At 38.1% G+C, this 19,755-nt stretch overlaps 2 protein-coding genes across 4 annotated transcripts; both read left to right on the forward strand.

Annotated features, from left to right (window-relative positions):
• Positions 1-288: 288 nt before the first annotated feature.
• On the forward strand, positions 289-4,491 carry LOC103150110 (gastrula zinc finger protein XlCGF7.1-like). Of its 2 annotated transcripts, XM_007569578.2 has the most exons (3): positions 289-465; positions 2,667-2,721; positions 3,116-4,491. In XM_007569578.2, the coding sequence occupies exons 2-3, from the start codon at positions 2,676-2,678 to the stop codon at positions 4,252-4,254; spliced, it is 1,185 nt and encodes a 394-aa protein (XP_007569640.1). In that variant the 5' UTR covers positions 289-465; positions 2,667-2,675; the 3' UTR covers positions 4,255-4,491. The 2 variants fall into 2 exon arrangements, with proteins under 2 accessions (XP_007569640.1, XP_007569641.1); XM_007569579.1 differs by lacking the exons at positions 289-465; positions 2,667-2,721 and adding an exon at positions 2,728-2,908.
• Positions 4,492-5,817: 1,326 nt separating this feature from the next.
• On the forward strand, positions 5,818-19,681 carry LOC103150113 (cilia- and flagella-associated protein 52). Of its 2 annotated transcripts, none has more exons than XM_007569582.2 (14): positions 5,818-6,056; positions 6,739-6,938; positions 7,013-7,149; positions 7,275-7,397; positions 8,338-8,431; positions 8,571-8,687; positions 9,159-9,259; positions 9,336-9,506; positions 10,657-10,805; positions 11,424-11,566; positions 11,814-11,965; positions 13,110-13,212; positions 18,151-18,262; positions 19,338-19,681. In XM_007569582.2, exons 1-14 carry the CDS (start codon positions 6,005-6,007, stop codon positions 19,520-19,522), a joined length of 1,839 nt encoding a protein of 612 aa, XP_007569644.1. In that variant the 5' UTR covers positions 5,818-6,004; the 3' UTR covers positions 19,523-19,681. The 2 variants fall into 2 exon arrangements, with proteins under 2 accessions (XP_007569644.1, XP_016535933.1); XM_016680447.1 differs by having other exon boundaries at positions 5,821-6,056; positions 6,893-6,938.
• The last annotated feature ends 74 nt before the right edge of the window (positions 19,682-19,755 follow it).

A 19,755-nucleotide genomic window follows, 5' to 3' on the forward strand; every position in this document is an offset into this window, starting at 1 on the left:
AAATGCTAGAATAAAAAGAGGGAGAATTTTTTATTACTTTTTCGACAACCCACACAATGGTTTCATGACTATTTCACCGTTGCTCTGAAAAGCTTGTGCTGCCTTCTAGGACAGTTTGAACTAAACGATAGAAGTATCTAAAGTGTTGAGTGACCGCACAAACATGGTGGAAATTCAATTAGCAATCATTATATGACTTGTACATTCGTTAAACATGATACACATTTTAACAAATAAAAAAAAACTACTATAAGAACCCAACTAACACTTTACCGGTGTGTGACTCTTGAATTTACGTTGAGCCCCAAATGTCTCACGTGGAGTAACGAGCATCAAACAGAGCTGCTGTGGTTTTACCCTTTGGAGAGTTGCTACTGTTTTTCCCTTCCTCCTTTTGGTGGAGGTTAGATTTAAGCTGCAGGCGAAAGGATACATAACGGATCCTTCTTTAGGTTTATCCGAGAGGTGGGATTCGGTTTTCTGTCCTTCTTGTACTATATTGTTTTAGCTAACACGTCGACGTTAGCTTTAGCGTGTGTAGCTTGGCTATAGCTTCATCTCTGTTTGTATCCCAAACAACTGTTATCCTGGGTGGCGTGGGGATCGATGTTATCCACAGGACAGCCTACATGCTATCGAGTTTATATTTAAACATTAAATGACCTCTTTGTGTTTGCTAGCAGGCTCAGATGCTAACTTAGAGATATTAGCTCACAATTTCAATTTAGCTCCGCACGCAGCTTGTATTGCAGAAACCTAACTGTTTATTTTTTACAGCTAGCTGTGTTTAGTAGAATAAAAGAATAATACAACCTGAAGCATACTAGACTACAGTTGGGTTTCTACATTTAACTAGATAGTCAAAGATATGTTCTTGTCATTTTATTCAATTATACAGCATCTAAGGACATAAACTCATGATCTCTTCAGTCCCTCAATTTCTTGATTTACATTTCGTATGGCTGCAACTAAAGCCTTGAGAAATGTTGCAAGATGTTATTTCTCAAAATCCTAGTTTATAAAAAAATTGGTAAGATGTTTAGGGTTTAAATCAAAATAAAACCCACATTCACAAGGGATGGGTTTTACATTAGTTTCTCTGGTTAGTATAACAGTAAATGTTAAGTCAAAGTGCCTTTTTTTCATGGTGGTGTGGAATGTACAATATTTGAACCTAAAAGTTATACCATGATCTAACCGCTTTTATTCAAAATCAAAAATGAACAATGATTCACACCGTTGCTAAAATGTAACATAATCATTATTACAATTTTAAATTGTAATAATAATGTACAATTGTTAAATACACACTAGCTTAAAAAAAGAAAAGAAAAAACTATTCTATTCTGCATCATTTTGAATAAAAAGCAGATATCAGAAGATATTTGCTCTGGAAGCCAGTCTGTAATTAACTGCGAAACATACTTGGGACTATTATTAGCTTTCCTCTTGTGGGTTTGAAACAGTATTATCTCACAAATAGTGACAGGTGATGCTTCTTAATTTTTACACCATGTTAACGGTTCAAAACGATGCGTGTTTTTTTTTTAACTCTTATAAGCAAGGTGAAGTTGTAGAGGCCTGTTTTCAGTCAACTGACTGTCAGTGCACAACAAGTAGATGAAGGGCAGACAGGCATTGGTGTATTCAAACAAATAGCTTTGGTCACTCCATCACTTCCTCTGGCATCTTATACAGAACCTTTAACCTTGGTCTCTTTTTGATCTTCTTAGTATGTTGATAATAATTTGCCTCACTTTATTTTAAATAAATGTATTAAATATTTTGTCTAAATAAAGTGTATCACTTCATTTAAAATTCATTCTTGCATCCATGGAGCAGTCAAGTAAGAAAAAAGGTCAAAATATTTACTGTGGAAAATTATGTTTCATTTTTGTTGTCATAATTTATGAATCATATGCAAAAATATATTTTTCTTACAATTATGTTCAGCAATACACAAATTCATTTCAGTAAAAACGCAAAGAAAGCAAATCAGCTTACATTACATTTGTGCTATTTCTTATGTATGTATATTGGTGATAGTAAAATACTTTAGTGCAGAAATCTAAATTTAGACCTAATAATTTTTCTAATTATTTTTTTTTATTGCAGTTGCATAGATTGTCCACCAGAGGGTACAGTCAAGCTTATATTTTCACACCTTTATTCCTCAAAAGTTAAAAGTGATGTTCTGATTCAGCCATATAAATAACCATCAGGAATAAATCAGTGGCATACAGAGACTCTTTCTTGATTTGAATTATTTTACAATAGAATGGCACATGACTGATGCAATACATTTTTTACTTTACAAAAGTAAAATAAATTGTTTAACTATGGTTAGCATTGTCCTCTCACTGTAAAAATGTCCTGAATTCAAGCCTCTGCTGTTTTGTGTATAGTTTTCATGTTTTACATGTAATCGTGTTGTATAGCTTTTCACCAGTTTTCTACCACAGTACAAAAGTGTGTGTGGCAGGTTCAAATTGAAATTTATTTCAAAAATACCTTATGGATTCTAAGGGGAAATTAAATTAGGTTTAGTGGAGACTCTAATTTACTTTATGTGCAAATACGTGTGAGCAGGAGTGTTTGTCCTATACGTCTCTGTGTTGCTCCTGTGATGTACTGACCTCATGTGCTTCTCTGTTGTGTATCTACAGTCTGCAGTCATGGGCCCAGACGCCGCACCTGAACCAAAATCTGAATCTGAAGACAGTATGTAGAGATGGTTATGTTTTTTTTTTCCTGTAGCAGATAATGATCCAAACATGTTTGTAGAAGAATAACTTAGCACTCTGGGTGAAGGCCCTTTAAAGTGCGAACCAGGGACTTTTTCACCAGTTCTTTGTGTTCCCACTGATGCAAACGCTGAACCCAGCCCTGAAAAACGAGTGCTAACCAGGTATCAGTATGTTGCTCGACCAGACAAAAGAACTTCTTTTAGGCGTATGATCATGGGCAGCAGTAGCCATTAAAAATATACCAAGCATAATGTTCATTTTGATTGCTACTAAAACATTTTTGGATTTGTTCCGATTCTGATGAAAAGAGACATGTTCTACCTTGGAATTTTTTTTTAAATATTAATTTTGCTCTGCATGATCCGCAGGTTTTGGAGTTGTGGAGGTGAATGTTGACCTGGAGTCAGATTCCAGCGACACCACCACTGACACCGACACCGACCCAGAGAATCTCAAACAACCAAAAATAAACAAATCCAACAAGTGTTTCCCTTGCCCCACCTGCGGTAAGATGTTCGACAGGCCATCGAAGGTGGAGAGGCATAAACCTATCCACGAGAGGAAGCCAAGAATGCTTTATCAGTGTCAGCATTGCGAGAAGAACTTCACTCAGGAGGACAGGATGATTCGACACCAAAATACCCACAGCAGAACCAACAAGCATCCCTGTCCTGACTGCGAGAAAGTGTTCAACAGACCTTCAAGGTTAGCGAGACATCAGCGCACACACTCAAGAACGCCAAAAATACCTCATCAGTGTTCGTTCTGCATGAAGACATTCAATAAGCTCCATAAACTTCTTCGCCATGTAAGGGTTCACACAGGGGAGAGGCCTTATACCTGCCCTGTCTGTGGAAAGGGATTCTCTGAGGCAGGCCACTGCAAAGCCCACGAAAAAACGCACGAGGAACAGCCGGAGAAACCTCACCGCTGTGCCGACTGCGGAATGCGTTTCTTCAAGGCCTCCTCCTTGCGTCGCCACTCCCGTTCCCACACAGGGGAGAAACCTTTCAAATGCACTCTGTGCGAAAGCAGCTACTCCCGCTCAGAGGGACTCAAAAGACACATGAAGAAGCACACAGGAGAAAGACCCCACAAGTGTATTGTCTGCAGCAAAAGATTTTATTCCCGTCAGGACCTGATCCTTCACGGACTTACTCACTCGGGAGAGAAGCCCCATCTGTGCCCCGTGTGTGGCAAAGGCTTCTCCCAGCTGGGCAACATGAAGGAGCACGAGCAGAACGTCCACATTAAGTCTGAGAAATACATTTGCAACGAGTGCGGCGCGACATTCAACAGGTACAATTCGATGACGAAGCATCAGCGTGTGCACACAGGAGAAAAACCTTACATGTGCCTTACGTGTGGCATCAGGTTCTCCTGGAGCCATTCCCTCAGCAGGCACAGAAGGAGCCACGCTCACAAACAGGCGGTGTCAGAACCTCCAGAGGATTTGGAAAGTTTCGCAGGACCTTCTGGAAATCCAGAAAGTTGCGAACCTAATTAGATTTCTTTGAGAGACAATCAAACAGCTCTGTGATTTGTAGTTTTCGTGCATTGACTTAATGTTCACATGTACCATTCAGATCTATAGTGAACCATCTTACCCTGCGTCATTGCAGTAATTCAAATTTCAAGTGTATTTACGTGAGCCCAAATACAACTGACTGTTTTGTTTGTTGCAACCAAATCATGTTTTTAATATTCACCAATAATAAAGCAGTTTTATGCATTACGTAGTCGATGTTTCTTCATACATATGTTGTAGGCCTGTAGTGAAGAGCTCCTAGACAGCATTCACATAAAAACATATTGGCAAGGCGTGAACAACAGTTTGAGTTATGAAATTATGAAAATATTACATTGAAATATTGACAGCTTAGATTTTTTTTAAATCTTGAAATATACTGTACAGTTCATACATTGCATTAAAAAAATATTTGTTTTCTTTCTTTTTCTTTCACATGTCATCACATTGCAACTATGAACTTCAGGGTATTTCACTGTAATTTTACAATAAACCAACACAATGTTGCACAAAATTTTGAAATACTTCACCTATTGTGTTACAATGGAAAAGCTCTACCAGGCTGTTTAGTTTTATGGTGCTTTAGCAGAAGTAAAATTCATAAATCCTTCACCAAAGTCTCTGAGATCAAGTTCCTATGTGTTCATAAAGACATATATCTTGCTTATAATGGTGTCCTCTGCCTTATAGTGAACATAACCTGGGTTAAATGAGAAATCTTTTTGCCTCTATAAAGATGTTCAACCAGTTTGCCTTTTTCAAATCTGTTAGATCATAAAGGCCACTAGCACTAGAACCACTAGTGGTTCTAGAGCTAGAACCACTAGTGGTTCTAGCTCTAGTGCTAGAACCACTAGCACTAGAGCTAGTGGTTCTAGCTCTAGTGCTAGAACCACTAGCACTAGAGCTGCTAGTGGTTCTTTGGACCTTATACAATGGCTAAAAACGACAAGAACCAACTAATGTTTTTAAATGTTAAACATAAACTGCAGGTTTTTAGTAGTTTTTTGATGGAATATCTTGAATTTCTACAACAAAATGACACAAAGCAACGGCAATGTTATTTCAAATCTATTTTTCTTGTCATGAGTTGGAAGCTATGCTTTTATTAAATAATGTTCCACAAATGACACCCTGTCAAAATGTATCCGTCCTCTTTGCAAACATGTTTTTCTTTTTTTTTAAAAAACCCAAAGACAGAAATAAAATGATAGATCCGTAAAAACGGCAAAATTTTCTATAGTAGATTTTCTTTAAAAGGTCATGCAATATTTGCGGCTCTAAAACGACTTTTATTTAGCTAGACTGAAGGCTAAAATAGTTTAATTTGTAAGGTTGCCGATCAGAGGAGTATGATGGATCTTGCAATAACGTCGCAGTTGCAGTGCATCCAAAGTTTCGTTCTGAGAGCCAGGGATTACAAGTGTCCGAATTCACGAAAGCACAGGAAAGCAAACCCCTAAATAGGAGTTTAACATAGTGAGCCCCTGAGCGTCAGCCCAGGAAAGCCCGTGCATTACAACGGCCTTGAAACCACTGGGGCAGCCGTTAACTTTTCTTCTCGTCGCTAGGTAACCGTTTGATTGGCACCTAATCCAGATGCCAATTTGATTCATGTTGTTCATGTGCGTTATTCTTTATAGAAAGCAATATTTTAAAAGTTAACTTACTTATTAGCGAGAGCTTTTTTTTTTAACACGTCGTGTTTGAGATGTTCAGTTTTTGAGCCATGGGAAGCAAAACCATTCCTCTGGAATTAGATGCTCTCATCGGTTTCAACGGTAGGTTTTCCTACCGACATTAATGCTCTTTGTAGAATACTCCCCCTGAAGTTTTACTTTCAGAAAATACATTAATTCACCTAAAATATTACAATAGATTTTCCCCATAGGCTTTGCTGTGTTATATGGTTCTTTTTAAAGTTGTTTTTTAATTTCTATAATTTTTCCCTTTTTATTTCCTTTGACAAAAAGTCAGTTTTTCTGCTTAGATTGTACATGGTGCAAGCAAAGTGTTGGATTTGACAAAGAATGTGTTTAGGGAAACAAAAAAGATCTCAAAACTGTGAATAAGACATGATACCTTTGGCATTATAAATTAAATTTTCTTCTGGATATAATATATGTTAAAATGTACTTTCTATTTGCTTCCTGAACCTTAAATACCATTCAACCATGCAATATTTTGGATTTTGATGTAGTGTCTGAACTCACGTTCTTTATAGAATAAAAAATAATTTCACTACAATTATGGACTTTGTCAACTTTAAATGTTAAAAAGAGCACAGACACTTCTGCTGTTCACAAAGTATACTTTTAAAGAATATACATATATTGTTGTATATTCCAATCTTTATTTGAGACATTTAAGAGGTATCAATTTTCAAGTAAAGTTGATTTAAATTAGCTTTGAGAGTGTTTATGCTTTGCAGTATTTATCCTCATGAAATGTATTGCTTATCAGGCCAAGTGCCTTTTGGCCTAAAGCTCCATCCAGACATGAAGCACCTTATCTATCCTCTGGGAAGTTTCATTGTCCTGAAAAGAATTGAGGATGGCAAGCTAGAGTTTCTGGATGGACACTCAAACAACGTCTCCTGCATTTCTGTGTCCAAAAGTGGATCTTACATCGCCTCTGGGCAGGTCAACTTTATGGGCTTTCAGGTAGGCATAATCACAAGTCTTTGTACTGTAAAGCATTTTCTATACCCTTCAACTCCAGTTTTACTTGTCTCTAGGCTCCAGTGATTATCTGGAATTATGCAGAGAGAACAATCCATGTCGAGCTGCGGATCCACAACACCAAGGTTGAATCAGTCGCATTCTCTCCCAGTGAAAAATACCTGGTGACTCTTGGGGGCAAAGATGACTGCCGGTAAACAGCAAAGTCTTACAAGATTTAAAGCCCTGTAAAATCTGAGTACCATGCAGGAACAAGAGCAGCAGGATGAATATTTGACGATTAAGATATATGCAAGGTATTTGCTGTGTATTTCTTAGGATTTTTGTATGGAACGTTGAGACCAAGCAGCTCATCTGTAGGAACAAAGCTTCAGCTCAAGGTCACTGCCTCGTGGTGGAATATTCCAAAACTGACGACACCATGTTCGCTTCAGGTGGCAGGTGGGTAGATGGTATCTCTTCTCATTCTAGGATGTGTTGGATCTGCATTAGGTATGTTTTCATGGTCTGATAACACTGAATAAAAGTACCATGGTCTCCCCATTCTGAAGCATATAATGAATAGAATTTCTGTAAAGTACAACAAGCATTTAGTTTATTTTACTATTTTATTACAAAAACAATTTTCTTATTTATTGATTCTGTATGATCCTGCAATGATGCACTTTAATAAGCTGACTCTTTTTACTTCGATTTCCAAGTTAAAAGTAAAAAAAAAGTTAAGTTCTTAGAAATCGGAATCAAGAGTTAGAAAGCTGGATGATTACTCACCAAATCTAACCTAAAATCCAATATGGCCTCCTTGCACTTGCACTACATGCTGATCTAGCAAACTGGTTGCTAAAATGTTTGAAAATATAAAATACAGAAAACACAATATTACTAGTTTGTTTTGCTAGTCGCATTTAGCCTGGTGACCAAAAACTAAAAAAAAGTCTCACTGATTGTTAAACGTGAAACTAGAAGATGGTCAGTCTGGACTGGATACCATTCAAGTCCACATTTGAGCTGCAGAGGCAAATGAAAAAAACTGTATAAGCAGCTATACCTCCATATTTTCCTCGTTTCATTATAATCATTACGTCACAGTCAGATAATATTTAGAAAGATTTTGTCTGAGCATTATTAAAGGCAACCAGTACAACCACTGGTAATTGTACCTCAATTTGAAAACCAGTCATATTAGTGGTTCTTTTCATATTTTGAATTTTATTAGAATTGCAGTTGTACTGTTATTTATTTATTTATTTTTTTCATAGACAGACACAGTCGATAATAGCTAATTTGTTTGGCTGGTTGCTCTGCTTGCCAATGATGATGAGATCCATATGGTTTTCAATCAGGAAAATGTGTCTCACTGGTACTGCTATTTTTATGCCAGCCTAACACTGCGAGTCTGGGAGTTTGTCAACGAAAGGATTTTGCCCACCGAGTGCTGGACAAACATGCTGAAGAGATATGTGTCATGTATCGAGGTATGAAGCCATGTTTACGTTGTCCGCGAAATGCTTCCGTTGCACAAAAATTAAAATATTAATGAAATTCTAAGAGGTAATTAGGCAAAACGTGCAGTGGTTGGGTTGTTTTGAAATCATTACATTTTTTTTTACACAGATTTCAGATGATAATCGATACATGTACTGTGCCACTTCAAGTGGAGACATAATGACAATCGATGTAAAGGGGAAAGTTCTGAGCATCTGTGCTCCCGGTAAAGCAAAGTTCAACCATGTAAGTCATCACATCCAGTGCTTTTTTTAGTTCTGTTAGTTCTGTTTTTAGTTCTGCTGCCCTGATGAAGTGCTCATTAGGAAATACAAGCAAGCCCTCATGTCAAGGATTTGATTGTGTCTGCAAATGAATGATGAGTTACGGGAATGACGCAATTTATTCATGTTATTCCGCAACTGGCTATCTTTTCAAGAGTTTTCATCGTACAACGTTTTAGGTTTTTAAAACTAATTTAGTTCTGCATTAATCACATCAAATCTCAGTTCTTAGTTCCCATTTCCTGTGCTGTCAGGTGGATGGCCAATGTATTAAGTTAGGTCTGACACTGTGCTACAGTTTCACTATTTTGGAAGGATAAATTGAATGCTACATATAAACTTCTCCTCAACATCTGTTGTGTTACGTCGTCTTCATTATCTTGAAAGCCTTTTTCCAGCTTGATAGATGATATAAGTCATGTTTTGTATTAAGGGAATCAATGTTCTTAAGTTGCTGGAATCTGGAGACCTGCTTGTTGGCTCTGGATCTGGTATCTTAGCTCTGTGCTCCAAGACTAACTTCAAGCCTGTCAGGTGAGTCTCATCTTTCACCATTTGGATCTGTCTCAGATGACAGTAAAACCTGCTAATTCCGTCTCCCCGCTGTTAGGGAAGTCCAACTGGAAAATGCGGTGACTTCCATCGCCTTCAGCGAAGGGGAAGAGCAGTTCTATGTCGGCACAGAGGAGGCTCAGCTGTACCGGCTCCGTTTTAAGGATTTTGCAGCTGAGCTCATATCCACAGGCCACAGGAGCTCTGTCAAGGATGTTGCCCTTCCTCAGTAAGTTTCACTCAGGCGGTTCAGGCAGGGAAAGTCAAAGACATCACTGAGGACAAAAATATTTTTGTCTGGAATTATTTATGAGCTTAGGTTTAGCCTATCATGTCTAATACCTCTTTTCTGTCTGAGTGAGCTCCCACCAAAAACAAAAAAATATCAACTCTCTGTTCAAGCGTTTAAAGTTATTGAAGTTGTCAGGATTTCTGCTTCCCAGCTGTTTTTCCATGTCTGCCGCAATTTTCAGAGGGTGTGTTTTAGAAGAAAGCAGCAGCGCATCAGTTTCAGCGTCCTTCACTTCTTATGTTGGCCTGTCTCACATTTACATTTAGACAGAAACAGATTTGGTTCTCAATTTCAGTCGCAACAGCTACCTTCCATCCAAGGAAAGGTCCTAATGATGCATTTCTCCTGCAGGGGAATTCATAAACCTCCACAAGCTGCAGGTTTTACAACATAGGTGTCAAAGTCATTCCAACGCAAATATGTTTTGCCCAAAAATAATCCCAAATGTCTATTACAGCTGGCCTGCTTCTGGGCAGCACATGTTCCACTAATAATAATACAAATCAATGATGTATAACATGTCATTCAGGAACCACAAGCCCCCGTCCCCTCTTCTATGTGCATTCAATAGTGACCTCATGCTACTGCCAGTCAAATAGGTAGAATAAATTTCAGGTATCTTGCTTGAAGCAAAGGCTACGTTCAAGCCAAAGGCTAGAGTACATCAAAGTATATAAAAATGCACTCTGATTAATGTTCTCTTCATTCACATTTCCTTTCTTACTCGCATGTGAATGTTTGAATTCTCATATGGAGAACTTAATCTCATCACTGTGAGCCTGTGAAAATAGGATGCCAATTAAATTACTAATAGAGAAAGCTGTAAAAGATTTTTAAAAATTCTGTTTTTCATTGGACATTAGGTTTATCATGTATTACCTTGTAATATCTGAACTTCTTCTGTTTGACCAACAGTATTTTAGAGTTTGATTTCCCTGTTTTACAATAATCCAAGCATTTCTTCAAAATTGCCTCAGTTCCTTAGTTTGCTCACTAGAGGGTGACATACTTATGCAATATCGATTATGAAGCCAAGCGAACGTCAGGCCAATACTGTGCTACTTTGCTGTTTTTTATTGTGTGCTAGTGCCACCTCTAAGCTTTTTGCAACTTGCTCTGGGGAAGAAGTCAGAGTGTGGATGGTAGGCAAGCCCAAAGAAAAGCTGCGCATCACTGTTCCCAACGTGAGCTGCAACGCCATCGACTTCATGCATGATGACTGCAGTATCATCAGTGGTGAGATTCAGACAGTGCATCTACAGAGCCTTTCAAAAGTATTAATTCTTAAGGACGTATTTTAAATTTTATCACATTACAACCACAAACTTCAACATATTTTGTTGGGATCCTATGTGTTTGAAAAGCGCAAAGTGTAAAGTCGGAGGATGGTTAGATTTTTTTTTCCTCATCACAAATTGTGTCCTACGTGGTCTTTGACTGCAGCACTGAACGTGAAATGTCCAATAAATTACGATGAGGATTGGGGTTGTAATAGGACTGGGTTATAAATCGTTTTTATCGCTAAATCAATTTTTTTTGTTTATGACAATTTATGTTTTAGAAAACTTTGTATAGTGTCAACCCTGAATTTGCATCAACTCCCAGAAAAGAAGATTGAAATAAAAAGCATTTTTAGGAAGTATTTTCTGTCGTTTGTTACTTATTTTGTAAAAAAAGCAAATGAGAAATGAAAATGCAATTAAAATCAGACCAGCCCTGGGTTGTATTGTGAGAATACTCTAAATGGATTACACTGTATCCACCCTAAAGCAACATAAAGCTGTGGTTACCCACTAGTACAAAGTATTTCTTACCTTCACAACACCTGAAATACCAATTTTTCTCCTGTTCTAGCATGGAGCGATGGCAATATCCGTAGGTTTGGAATGAAAGGGCAGCTGATGGTAGTAATTAACAACGCTCACAGACAGGGGGTGACAGCCATCGCTGCCACCAAGGACGGCAAAAGAATTATCAGTGGAGGAGGAGAAGGGAAGGTCAGTATATTCGGATATTCACTCTCCAGATAAAATGTTCAGTTCAAGAGAAGAACACAGGAAAAGATAACATTTTCAGACAGTGGTGCCTTCTGTGATTGCACAAATTGAAGTTGTTTTTTTGTTGTTGTTTTTTTTTTACGAAATGCTACAAATATTTAGAAAATTAGATGCTTTAATAGGTTGTATTGGTTTAACAAAGTAAGACTAAGGAACGGAGATGAATGAGTTTGTGTCTCATTTGCAGATGCATGTGTGGGAACTGCTGCCTCATGCCTACAAAATACTGAGGATCATGGTGGGGCACAGAAAGCCTGTGTCTTGTCTCAAAATGAAGAGCGATGACAAAGAATGCGTCACAGTCAGCTCTGATGGCTTCTGCATCATCTGGGACTTAGTGTAAGTAGCCCATCTGGAGACTACATTGCACACCTCAGCACTGGAAAGAGCATGCACACACACAGGTATTCCATACTTACTCTTACACCACAACAAATTTGATTCTGTTGAGATCATGTGAAGCGGAAAAGATGTGTCAAAGCATATCACTACATCATTTCATCATGGGGTTCAATTAAACCACCCTTACATGACTTGGTGGTGCCGGAGAGAAGAAAGTTTTCCTAAACAATCAGGAAAACTATCAGATTGAAGTATTTTCGTCCACCTAGACATTCCGCCCGCCGTCCGTCTGTCCGTGGATGGATGCATGCATGTCAGCTTTTACCAGATTCCATATTTGAACTATATGATCACTACAGAAATACTTGCAATGCTTTTACAGAAAACTTTTTTATTTCTGCTTTAAAAATGACACTTGGAATGAGAACTCAATATAAATTGTAGTCTAGACAGCTTTAGAAATTTGATATGAGACATGTGAATGAGGCTTTGTGTCTGTTATAAGAATAAATTGTTAATGATTGGTCTGTGTCTGGCTTGTATAGGATGAATACAATAATTATACTTATTGAGCTTAATAACTGTTTTTTTTATTATTATTATTTCCCCACTAGTTTTCTTCATTAAACAGAAAATTGACATGACATAGTGGGAAGACATGAGGCACATGTGCTAAGAATGGGAATTGAACCCAGGACAGCCATGTCTATGACTGCAGCTCGACCAACCGATCCACACAGCCCTCCCATGCTTAATATCTTTAGACATCCTGCTTTTTTCTGTAAAAAAAAAAAGAAAAAAAAAAGACTTAATTACTTCTGGCTGTGATTTTTTTTTCTTTTTGTCATCAGTGAACTGACCTCATCCATCACAGAAAAGAAACTCTGGGAGAAAAGAAACCACCATTTTTGAGACCGTAGTCCAACACCACTTCCAGACTGGCCCTATTTATTTTTGTCCACCTTCAGTGCCTTTATCTTTAAACAATTCCATTATGAGAGACTTGACTTTGAGGGTTCGCATCGTTTGAAATGTGTGTGACAGGCTGGATGTTGTTTTAGCTCAAAAGCAAATCAGTAAAACTCCTCCTCCCGTATGCCTCAAACTGTTCAACTGTTCTTCTGTGTCTACCTTTGTTCAGAGACTTTCATCCCCGTCAAAAGATCAAAACCGACACTCTTTTCCGGACCGTGTGCTACCATCCAGACGGATACCAGATCGTTACTTGTGGGACTGACGGAAAGGTGTGTTCAGAACGCTTTAAGGAGATATTTGAAACTGTTTTTTAATGTTTTGCAAATGTGTTAAATGAATCAGAACAAAAATAAGCTGCTAATTATTATTTTAAAAAAAACAAAAACGATCATGATAGTTCACAATTACAGTGCACATGCATCTCTGTGCTGTTTTTTCGTTCAGAATCTGCATCAAATGAGTCTACGCTCCTCTCTGCTGCCCTGGCTCTCTTTGCTTAGAACAGCAGGGAGAAGCACAGTAATAATGTTGCACAATCACGCACAACAGTATGTCAACACGTCAGTTTCAATAGCTTGCTGTTTGTTCCTCTGCTCCACATAATTAAGCCATTGTGCTGGCTACTAGCGACTGGGACAAAGAAACAGGCATGCTTTATTTAGCGAGCAACTTTGATTAACTGGGTGCCGCTGATTTGCATAAGGTCAAACACGCTATGGGGAGAGCAACACACTTTGCTTCCAATCATGCACCTCACCCTCATCTCTTGAACCCGGCCTCACGCTACACACGTATTGCTGTCTTTCCTGCAGTGCATGCAGAGAGGTGAGGACAAGTTGTGCTGATTAAAGCGTCGCTGTGTGTTGGATGTAAGTGGGGAACGAGTGAGATGGAGGCATTCAGAGAAAGCGAGGGAGAGGGAGCTGGGGGGAGGGGGGGAGTGGATGACTGTTTTCGCCTTCCTGCGGATGTGCATGTGCCACCCAAGTGCCAGCCAGATCCACCATCTGCTCATTCCAAGACACAGGCGCTCTGTGTGAGACAACAAACAGCAACACTCTCTCTCCTCTTCTGCGTTTCTGTCGTTCCTCACCTCCCACCCTCCGTCTGAGGAAGATCATGGGAAGGGGGCGAACAGGCCTGACAGAAAAGCCAGAAAGGTGGCCAAAATGTTTAATATTAGAATTTATCGTCACAGGCTGGTTGCATTTATGAGATGGAATTTGTGATAATAATGATCATGATAGTGGTTCAGTGATGATTCAGTGAAGGGAGACCAAATGATGAATATAGACCTGATAATGTTCCCGCCACCATCCCTTGTTTAAGGTTTGGGAGCTTTCTAAAATGTAATAAAAGCTTCAAATTCTCACTTTATGTTTCTTTGACGCAACGCTTTACAGGCATAAATACTAAATGCAAATCTCACTTTCTCACAAGAGTTCAGAATATTTAAAGTGAGATTCTGCTAAAGTGAAAAGTAATTATGTCCTACCTGCCCTGATCCATCAACAATTAAAAATAGGAATACCACGAGGCTCTCTTTTAGGACTATATCTTTTAATTGTTTTAATTCTATAAATAAATCTTCATTTGGGGTTTTATGTAAAATGTATGCTGAAGATACAAATGTATATGAACAGAAAAAAAACCTCAAGTTTACAAAACAATTTCATCACAGAAAAAAGTAAGCAAAGTATTAATCTTCATTTAGCATCTTGCTGCCTTTGAGCTCAAAGTAGAACTTAAATGTTTAAATGCATTTTAATTAGAAAACACAAACAAATGTCAAATTTGATGCTGTGCTATGCTTTAATAAGGTAGCAGTGAGGAATGTGCAACATTCACATTCTTCCTGGATCTAAATGTTCCAGAGTTTATTCATTAATGAAGGTCTGAGAAAGGAATGTGTCCCTTTACTTTCAGTCTCCCTGTTTTATGTGAGACCTTTTGTTTTAGACTTTCTGTCAGGCAGACCAAACCTTTTCAATGAGAAAGATCTGGACTTCAGCAATCAGTGAAGCACACATGTTATGTCTTTGAAGCGTTGGTGTTTAAAGCTGTGTGCAATTAGTTCATGTCCTTCAAAAATAACAAAAAATCCTGGAAGAAAAGATGTTGCCTGTTTTGTTTCTCTAAAATTCTCATAATTGTCTTTGAATCAATAGCTTCATGCAAGTGTCCTATTCCCTATTTAACACTGACTTTCAGTACTTTGTTCTATGTTGGAGCTAATTTTTGTTTCCTGCTATGTGGAAACCAATTTTATGATATATGTGGATATAATTATGTTTCCTGACAAGTGTTTGCCAAATTACTCCATTGGTTATGTGCCTCTATTGATTACATTATCATGACAAGGTGTCGCATGCATAGTCCAAGGTTCCAGATAATTCCAGCTTTGCCTTTAACGCAGAACCATTCACATTTTTTATACTGTGTAGATGTTTACAGATTTAAACATTTTACAAGAAAATTTGAGATCTTTAAGGTTTTACCAAAAACAAGAAGCATGATGGAATATTATATAATATATAATATTATTATTATGATATAATATAATAATATAATATAATGGTTGTGGTCTACGAGGTTAGGAATTTGAAGTTGTTTGCTTAATTAGTCTTCCAGTACTAGCACATGTGCCCAACCCAGAGTGCTTTATTTATTTGTGTAAACTCTCTATAGGGTCTGTTTCTGCATGTTTTCAGCAAAATCTAATTGCTTGCTTTACTTACGAAATGTCATTGAGAACTGCAGAGGTTGTAGTAGTGGTCACTCTTGGGTGGTTATAGCTTTAGGATGTTGTAGCAAACACTGAATGAAAACACAGAGGTTGAGGGGTCACCCCCCCTGTTCAACATCACAATGTTTAAATGCCCAATAATACCACCTGGTTGACTACAACACCATGAACTGGGAGCCACAGTTCATTGATGTTCCACTCCATTAATCACAGAATGGCACATGGTGATGGCACATGGTGATGACGTTAGAGCAGGGGTGTCTCTCTGCTGCCCCCTGTTGGTATAGCGTCCACATTTTCCCCAGTCCTGGTTTCATTCTTCTTAGGCAAAGGGAGAAACCTTTCTGTTTTTATTCACATGTTGGTTTTTTATAGTCCTTTTGAGTTTAGGAACACTAACTCTGGTACTCTTCAAGATGTACAGGATAGAAGTTCCTACCTTTGATGATTCTTTTGTGAGGTCAGACACTGATGTTGGACAAAAAAACCTAGCTTTCAGTCTTCACTCTAATTTATCCCAAAGGTGCTCTATTAGGTTGAGTTCAGGACTTTCCAGACCAGTCAAGTTCATCCACACCAAACTTGCTCATTTATGTCCTTATGTGCTCCCACAGAGTCAAGAGCACAAAATAGTCCAAAATGTCTTGTACACTGTAACAATAGCAGTTCCTTTCGCCAGAACAGAGGGGCTGAGCCAAAAACTATGATCCTCTTCACACAAAGCTTCACACTTGCAATATGAAGTCAGAAAACCACCAAACCCAGACTTGTTCTTTTCATAAGCAGAAAGGGAAAATGTGTTATTCCAGGGAACACATCTCTGTTAAAACCCACTGGCAGTGTACATTAGATGTCAGTCATGGCAAACAATTCTGTGAAACTCTACAGCTCATTCTGGAGCTAATACATAAACATTTCCACATCTGTAGCTATTGACTCTGAAGAAAGTTGATGACTTCTGCAGAGATTTGTTCCCAAACATTCCCACTTTATTATAGCTGTAGAAAATGTATTAGCAAGAAAATTTCACAACTCTACCTGTTGGATGTGGAATCTTGTCATGGTACTATATTGAAAATCACTGAGTTTCAGGGAGTCATTCAAATGTTTGTGCAAGTAGTCTGCTGGCCCAGGTACACCTGAGTTTCATGGTTTAGTTGAGTGATGCAAAACATAGTGTATTTTCCACTGTTAGAAGATATTGAAATTATTTATCACGGGTTCCTTTTTTTACGCCATAGCAACTGCATCAGTAAGAAAGTATATAAATGTATGTGCATTTTCGAAGTCTCATTTTACTGTTCCTGACAAAGGCTTCCTAGTGGTGGCTGTGTTGCTCTAAATTATGTTTGCAATATTATTTCAATGACTTAATAAGTTGAAAAATGCTGCACACCCCTCATATCAATGTTCCTTGGATTTTTATGAAACGATTATTGCTTTGAGAGTAATGTTGAGCGTTAAAACAATAAACTATTTTTGTTTTATCACCATGCCTTTTGTTGCTGTTCTGTTTCAATAACATTTTATGTGTCTGTCTCGGGATTGCATTTCTCTTCCACAGTTGCACAGTTGGTCTTGGACAGACAAATGAAATCCTGTCTGGGAAGCCAGATTCTCTTTCAAGTGAACTCTATGTCATGAAAACTTTATATTTTCCTCTAAACAAACTGTACACACTGATATGCAGAACCTCACAAAAGTATTCAAACCCCTTTAACTTATTTCACATTTTGTTACATTATGACCATAAACTTAAATGTATGTGGTTTGCCAAATCTGTTTTTGTGTTTAGCCCCTCTTTATTCCAACAAATCTAAGTAAAACAACAATGAGACCCATTAAAATCCTTAGGCTTAAAGGCTTGCTGAAGAAAATGAATGAAAATCTGCATCAAATAGATGAAGAAACTGCAGCAGACATGTGAGGGAGAAAGTCCTGTAGATGCCTGAAAGCAGGGTTAGGATGTAAAGTGATGTGCTAAGCTTGCAACATGTCATGGAGCTTGCTTTGATAAAAATCTATTTTTTTACCTGCTCAGCAATAAACTTGACATGCAAAAAATAATTTTGTTTTACAGGTCTAAAATATAAAAAGGGTTTTGTAGTTTTGCCCTATAAAAAAAACAAAAAAAAACATATCAGATTCCAAATTGTTTCGGGTGTCTCGACTAATTTTAATTTTTCCTGCCTATTCGCAGCAACAAGCTGCAACAAATGTTTAGTGTATTTAGCCAAATAAGTTAAGTGAATTCAGATTTGGGTGCACCCAGGTCAGCTTTTGAGTAAACGTTACTAGATATCTGTGATCTTACTTAAAATGAAGGCAAAAAATTCAACCGATAACTAGAACTTTTGCTTTTCTTATGTCAGCTTTTCATTCTCAGAGCGAGTTCAAGAGGTGACTCTGTCATTGCACCCACTGTAACCTTGAGTTGTCCGTGTGCTAATCTGGTTCTCAGGTCATTTACTGGGACGTGTTGGGCGGCACTAACATCAGAGAACGGGAGGACACGGAGACAGGGGTCTACAACAGCATACACATCACAAAGGACGGCAACCACTTTGTGACAGGTCTGTTGATCTTACATTGTATCAGCAGCATTGCTAATCTGAGCCAAGCTTTGTGTGCTTGTTCTTTTGGGGTTTATTACTCATCACATGTGGTTCTGGTCAGAAGTTTGCATACAGTGGTATGAAAGAGTATTTTTTTTGTCTGTTATAGATTTCTTCTTTAATGCAAATTGTTGAAATGATCCACATTTGAGGTTTGTGGAACATTTATGCAACAGCATCTCAATCAAATTTAAACACCAACTTTCAGCAGGCCACTCTAAAACCTCCATGAAGTTTTTTTCAGCGATGGAGTCGTCGGTGTTCATTGCCCTGGTGCATAAGCCAATGGGTCTTGGGCTCAATGTCATGAACTGAAGAATTTTTTTCAGGATTTTCTTGGAAAGATCAGGATTTATGATTCGATCAGCGATGGCAAGTTATCCAGATCATGACGGCTGGGACTGTCTCAGCCCACGTTGGTGTTAAACTGGTGTTCAGCATCCTAAGCTTTGGTGGTTCCCTGGTTAATCCCAACATTCCTTTCATCACAGAGCAATCACTGGGATCAGATAATAAGAACCTGAACAACAATCCCAAATAAACATCAAAATTGCCTTTAGATTAGATATAGCAGGCTAACTTTAGGCTTCTATGATGTCATCCCCAAAGCCCATTCTTTGAAAAAACGCCACAGTAAATTCAAACTTATGCACCAAAAAGCTTGCTTTAAAAATTTGTATTGTTAAAAGCCCTTAGTCAATTTGACAATCATGCCCAAGATAAATAAACTTCTGAACCGATGAAAGAACTGTAGATAACTATGATCATCATATATCTGCTCCTTCTTCGTTCCATCAGATTGAGGTAATTTTTTATGCCTACAATCACAGGGGTTTTAAGAGAAAAAAAAGAGTTGTCCTGAGCTACTAATTCCTGATATTTTTTAATTTGTCTTATTTTTCCTCTTGTATCTCATTGAGCGTGTTTCATCTCTTCAGAGCCCATGTTTTCTCCTCCCCTGCTGACACTGTTAGACAATTTTACAGTTTTCTTTCATGTTATTAATACATTTTTCTCCTTCTTGGTTTGGCAGGCGGAGAAGACAAGCGGATGAAGGTGTGGGACTATATGCAAGGAAAAATAACCCACATAAGTATCCCTGCTGGAGCCAATATTACCTGCACCAGGATCTGCACCTTGAACCGCATCCTGGTCAGCGCCAGCGAAGACGGAGGCATTTGGCTGTGGAAGTTCCCCCACCTTGCCTCTTCCTCTTAAACAAAGAAATTCAAGCCAAAAAAACTCACTGCCAGTTGTTGCAGACTGGTTAAACCTAATAACTTATTATTATTAGGTTTAGGGAGTAATTTGTTTTTTCCTATATGGGCAGGTTGGTTAGAATTATTTACCTAGAAGTAAAATAATCAGTTGAAAGATGCTTTTTGTATTTAGTCTGATCCTTACTGGTGATCTTAAGCATTTTAGGCATTCATACATACATAGACTTAGCG

This window comes from Poecilia formosa, unplaced genomic scaffold, assembly GCF_000485575.1.
Source record: "Poecilia formosa unplaced genomic scaffold, Poecilia_formosa-5.1.2 Scaffold242, whole genome shotgun sequence".
NCBI lineage: Eukaryota > Metazoa > Chordata > Actinopteri > Cyprinodontiformes > Poeciliidae > Poecilia > Poecilia formosa.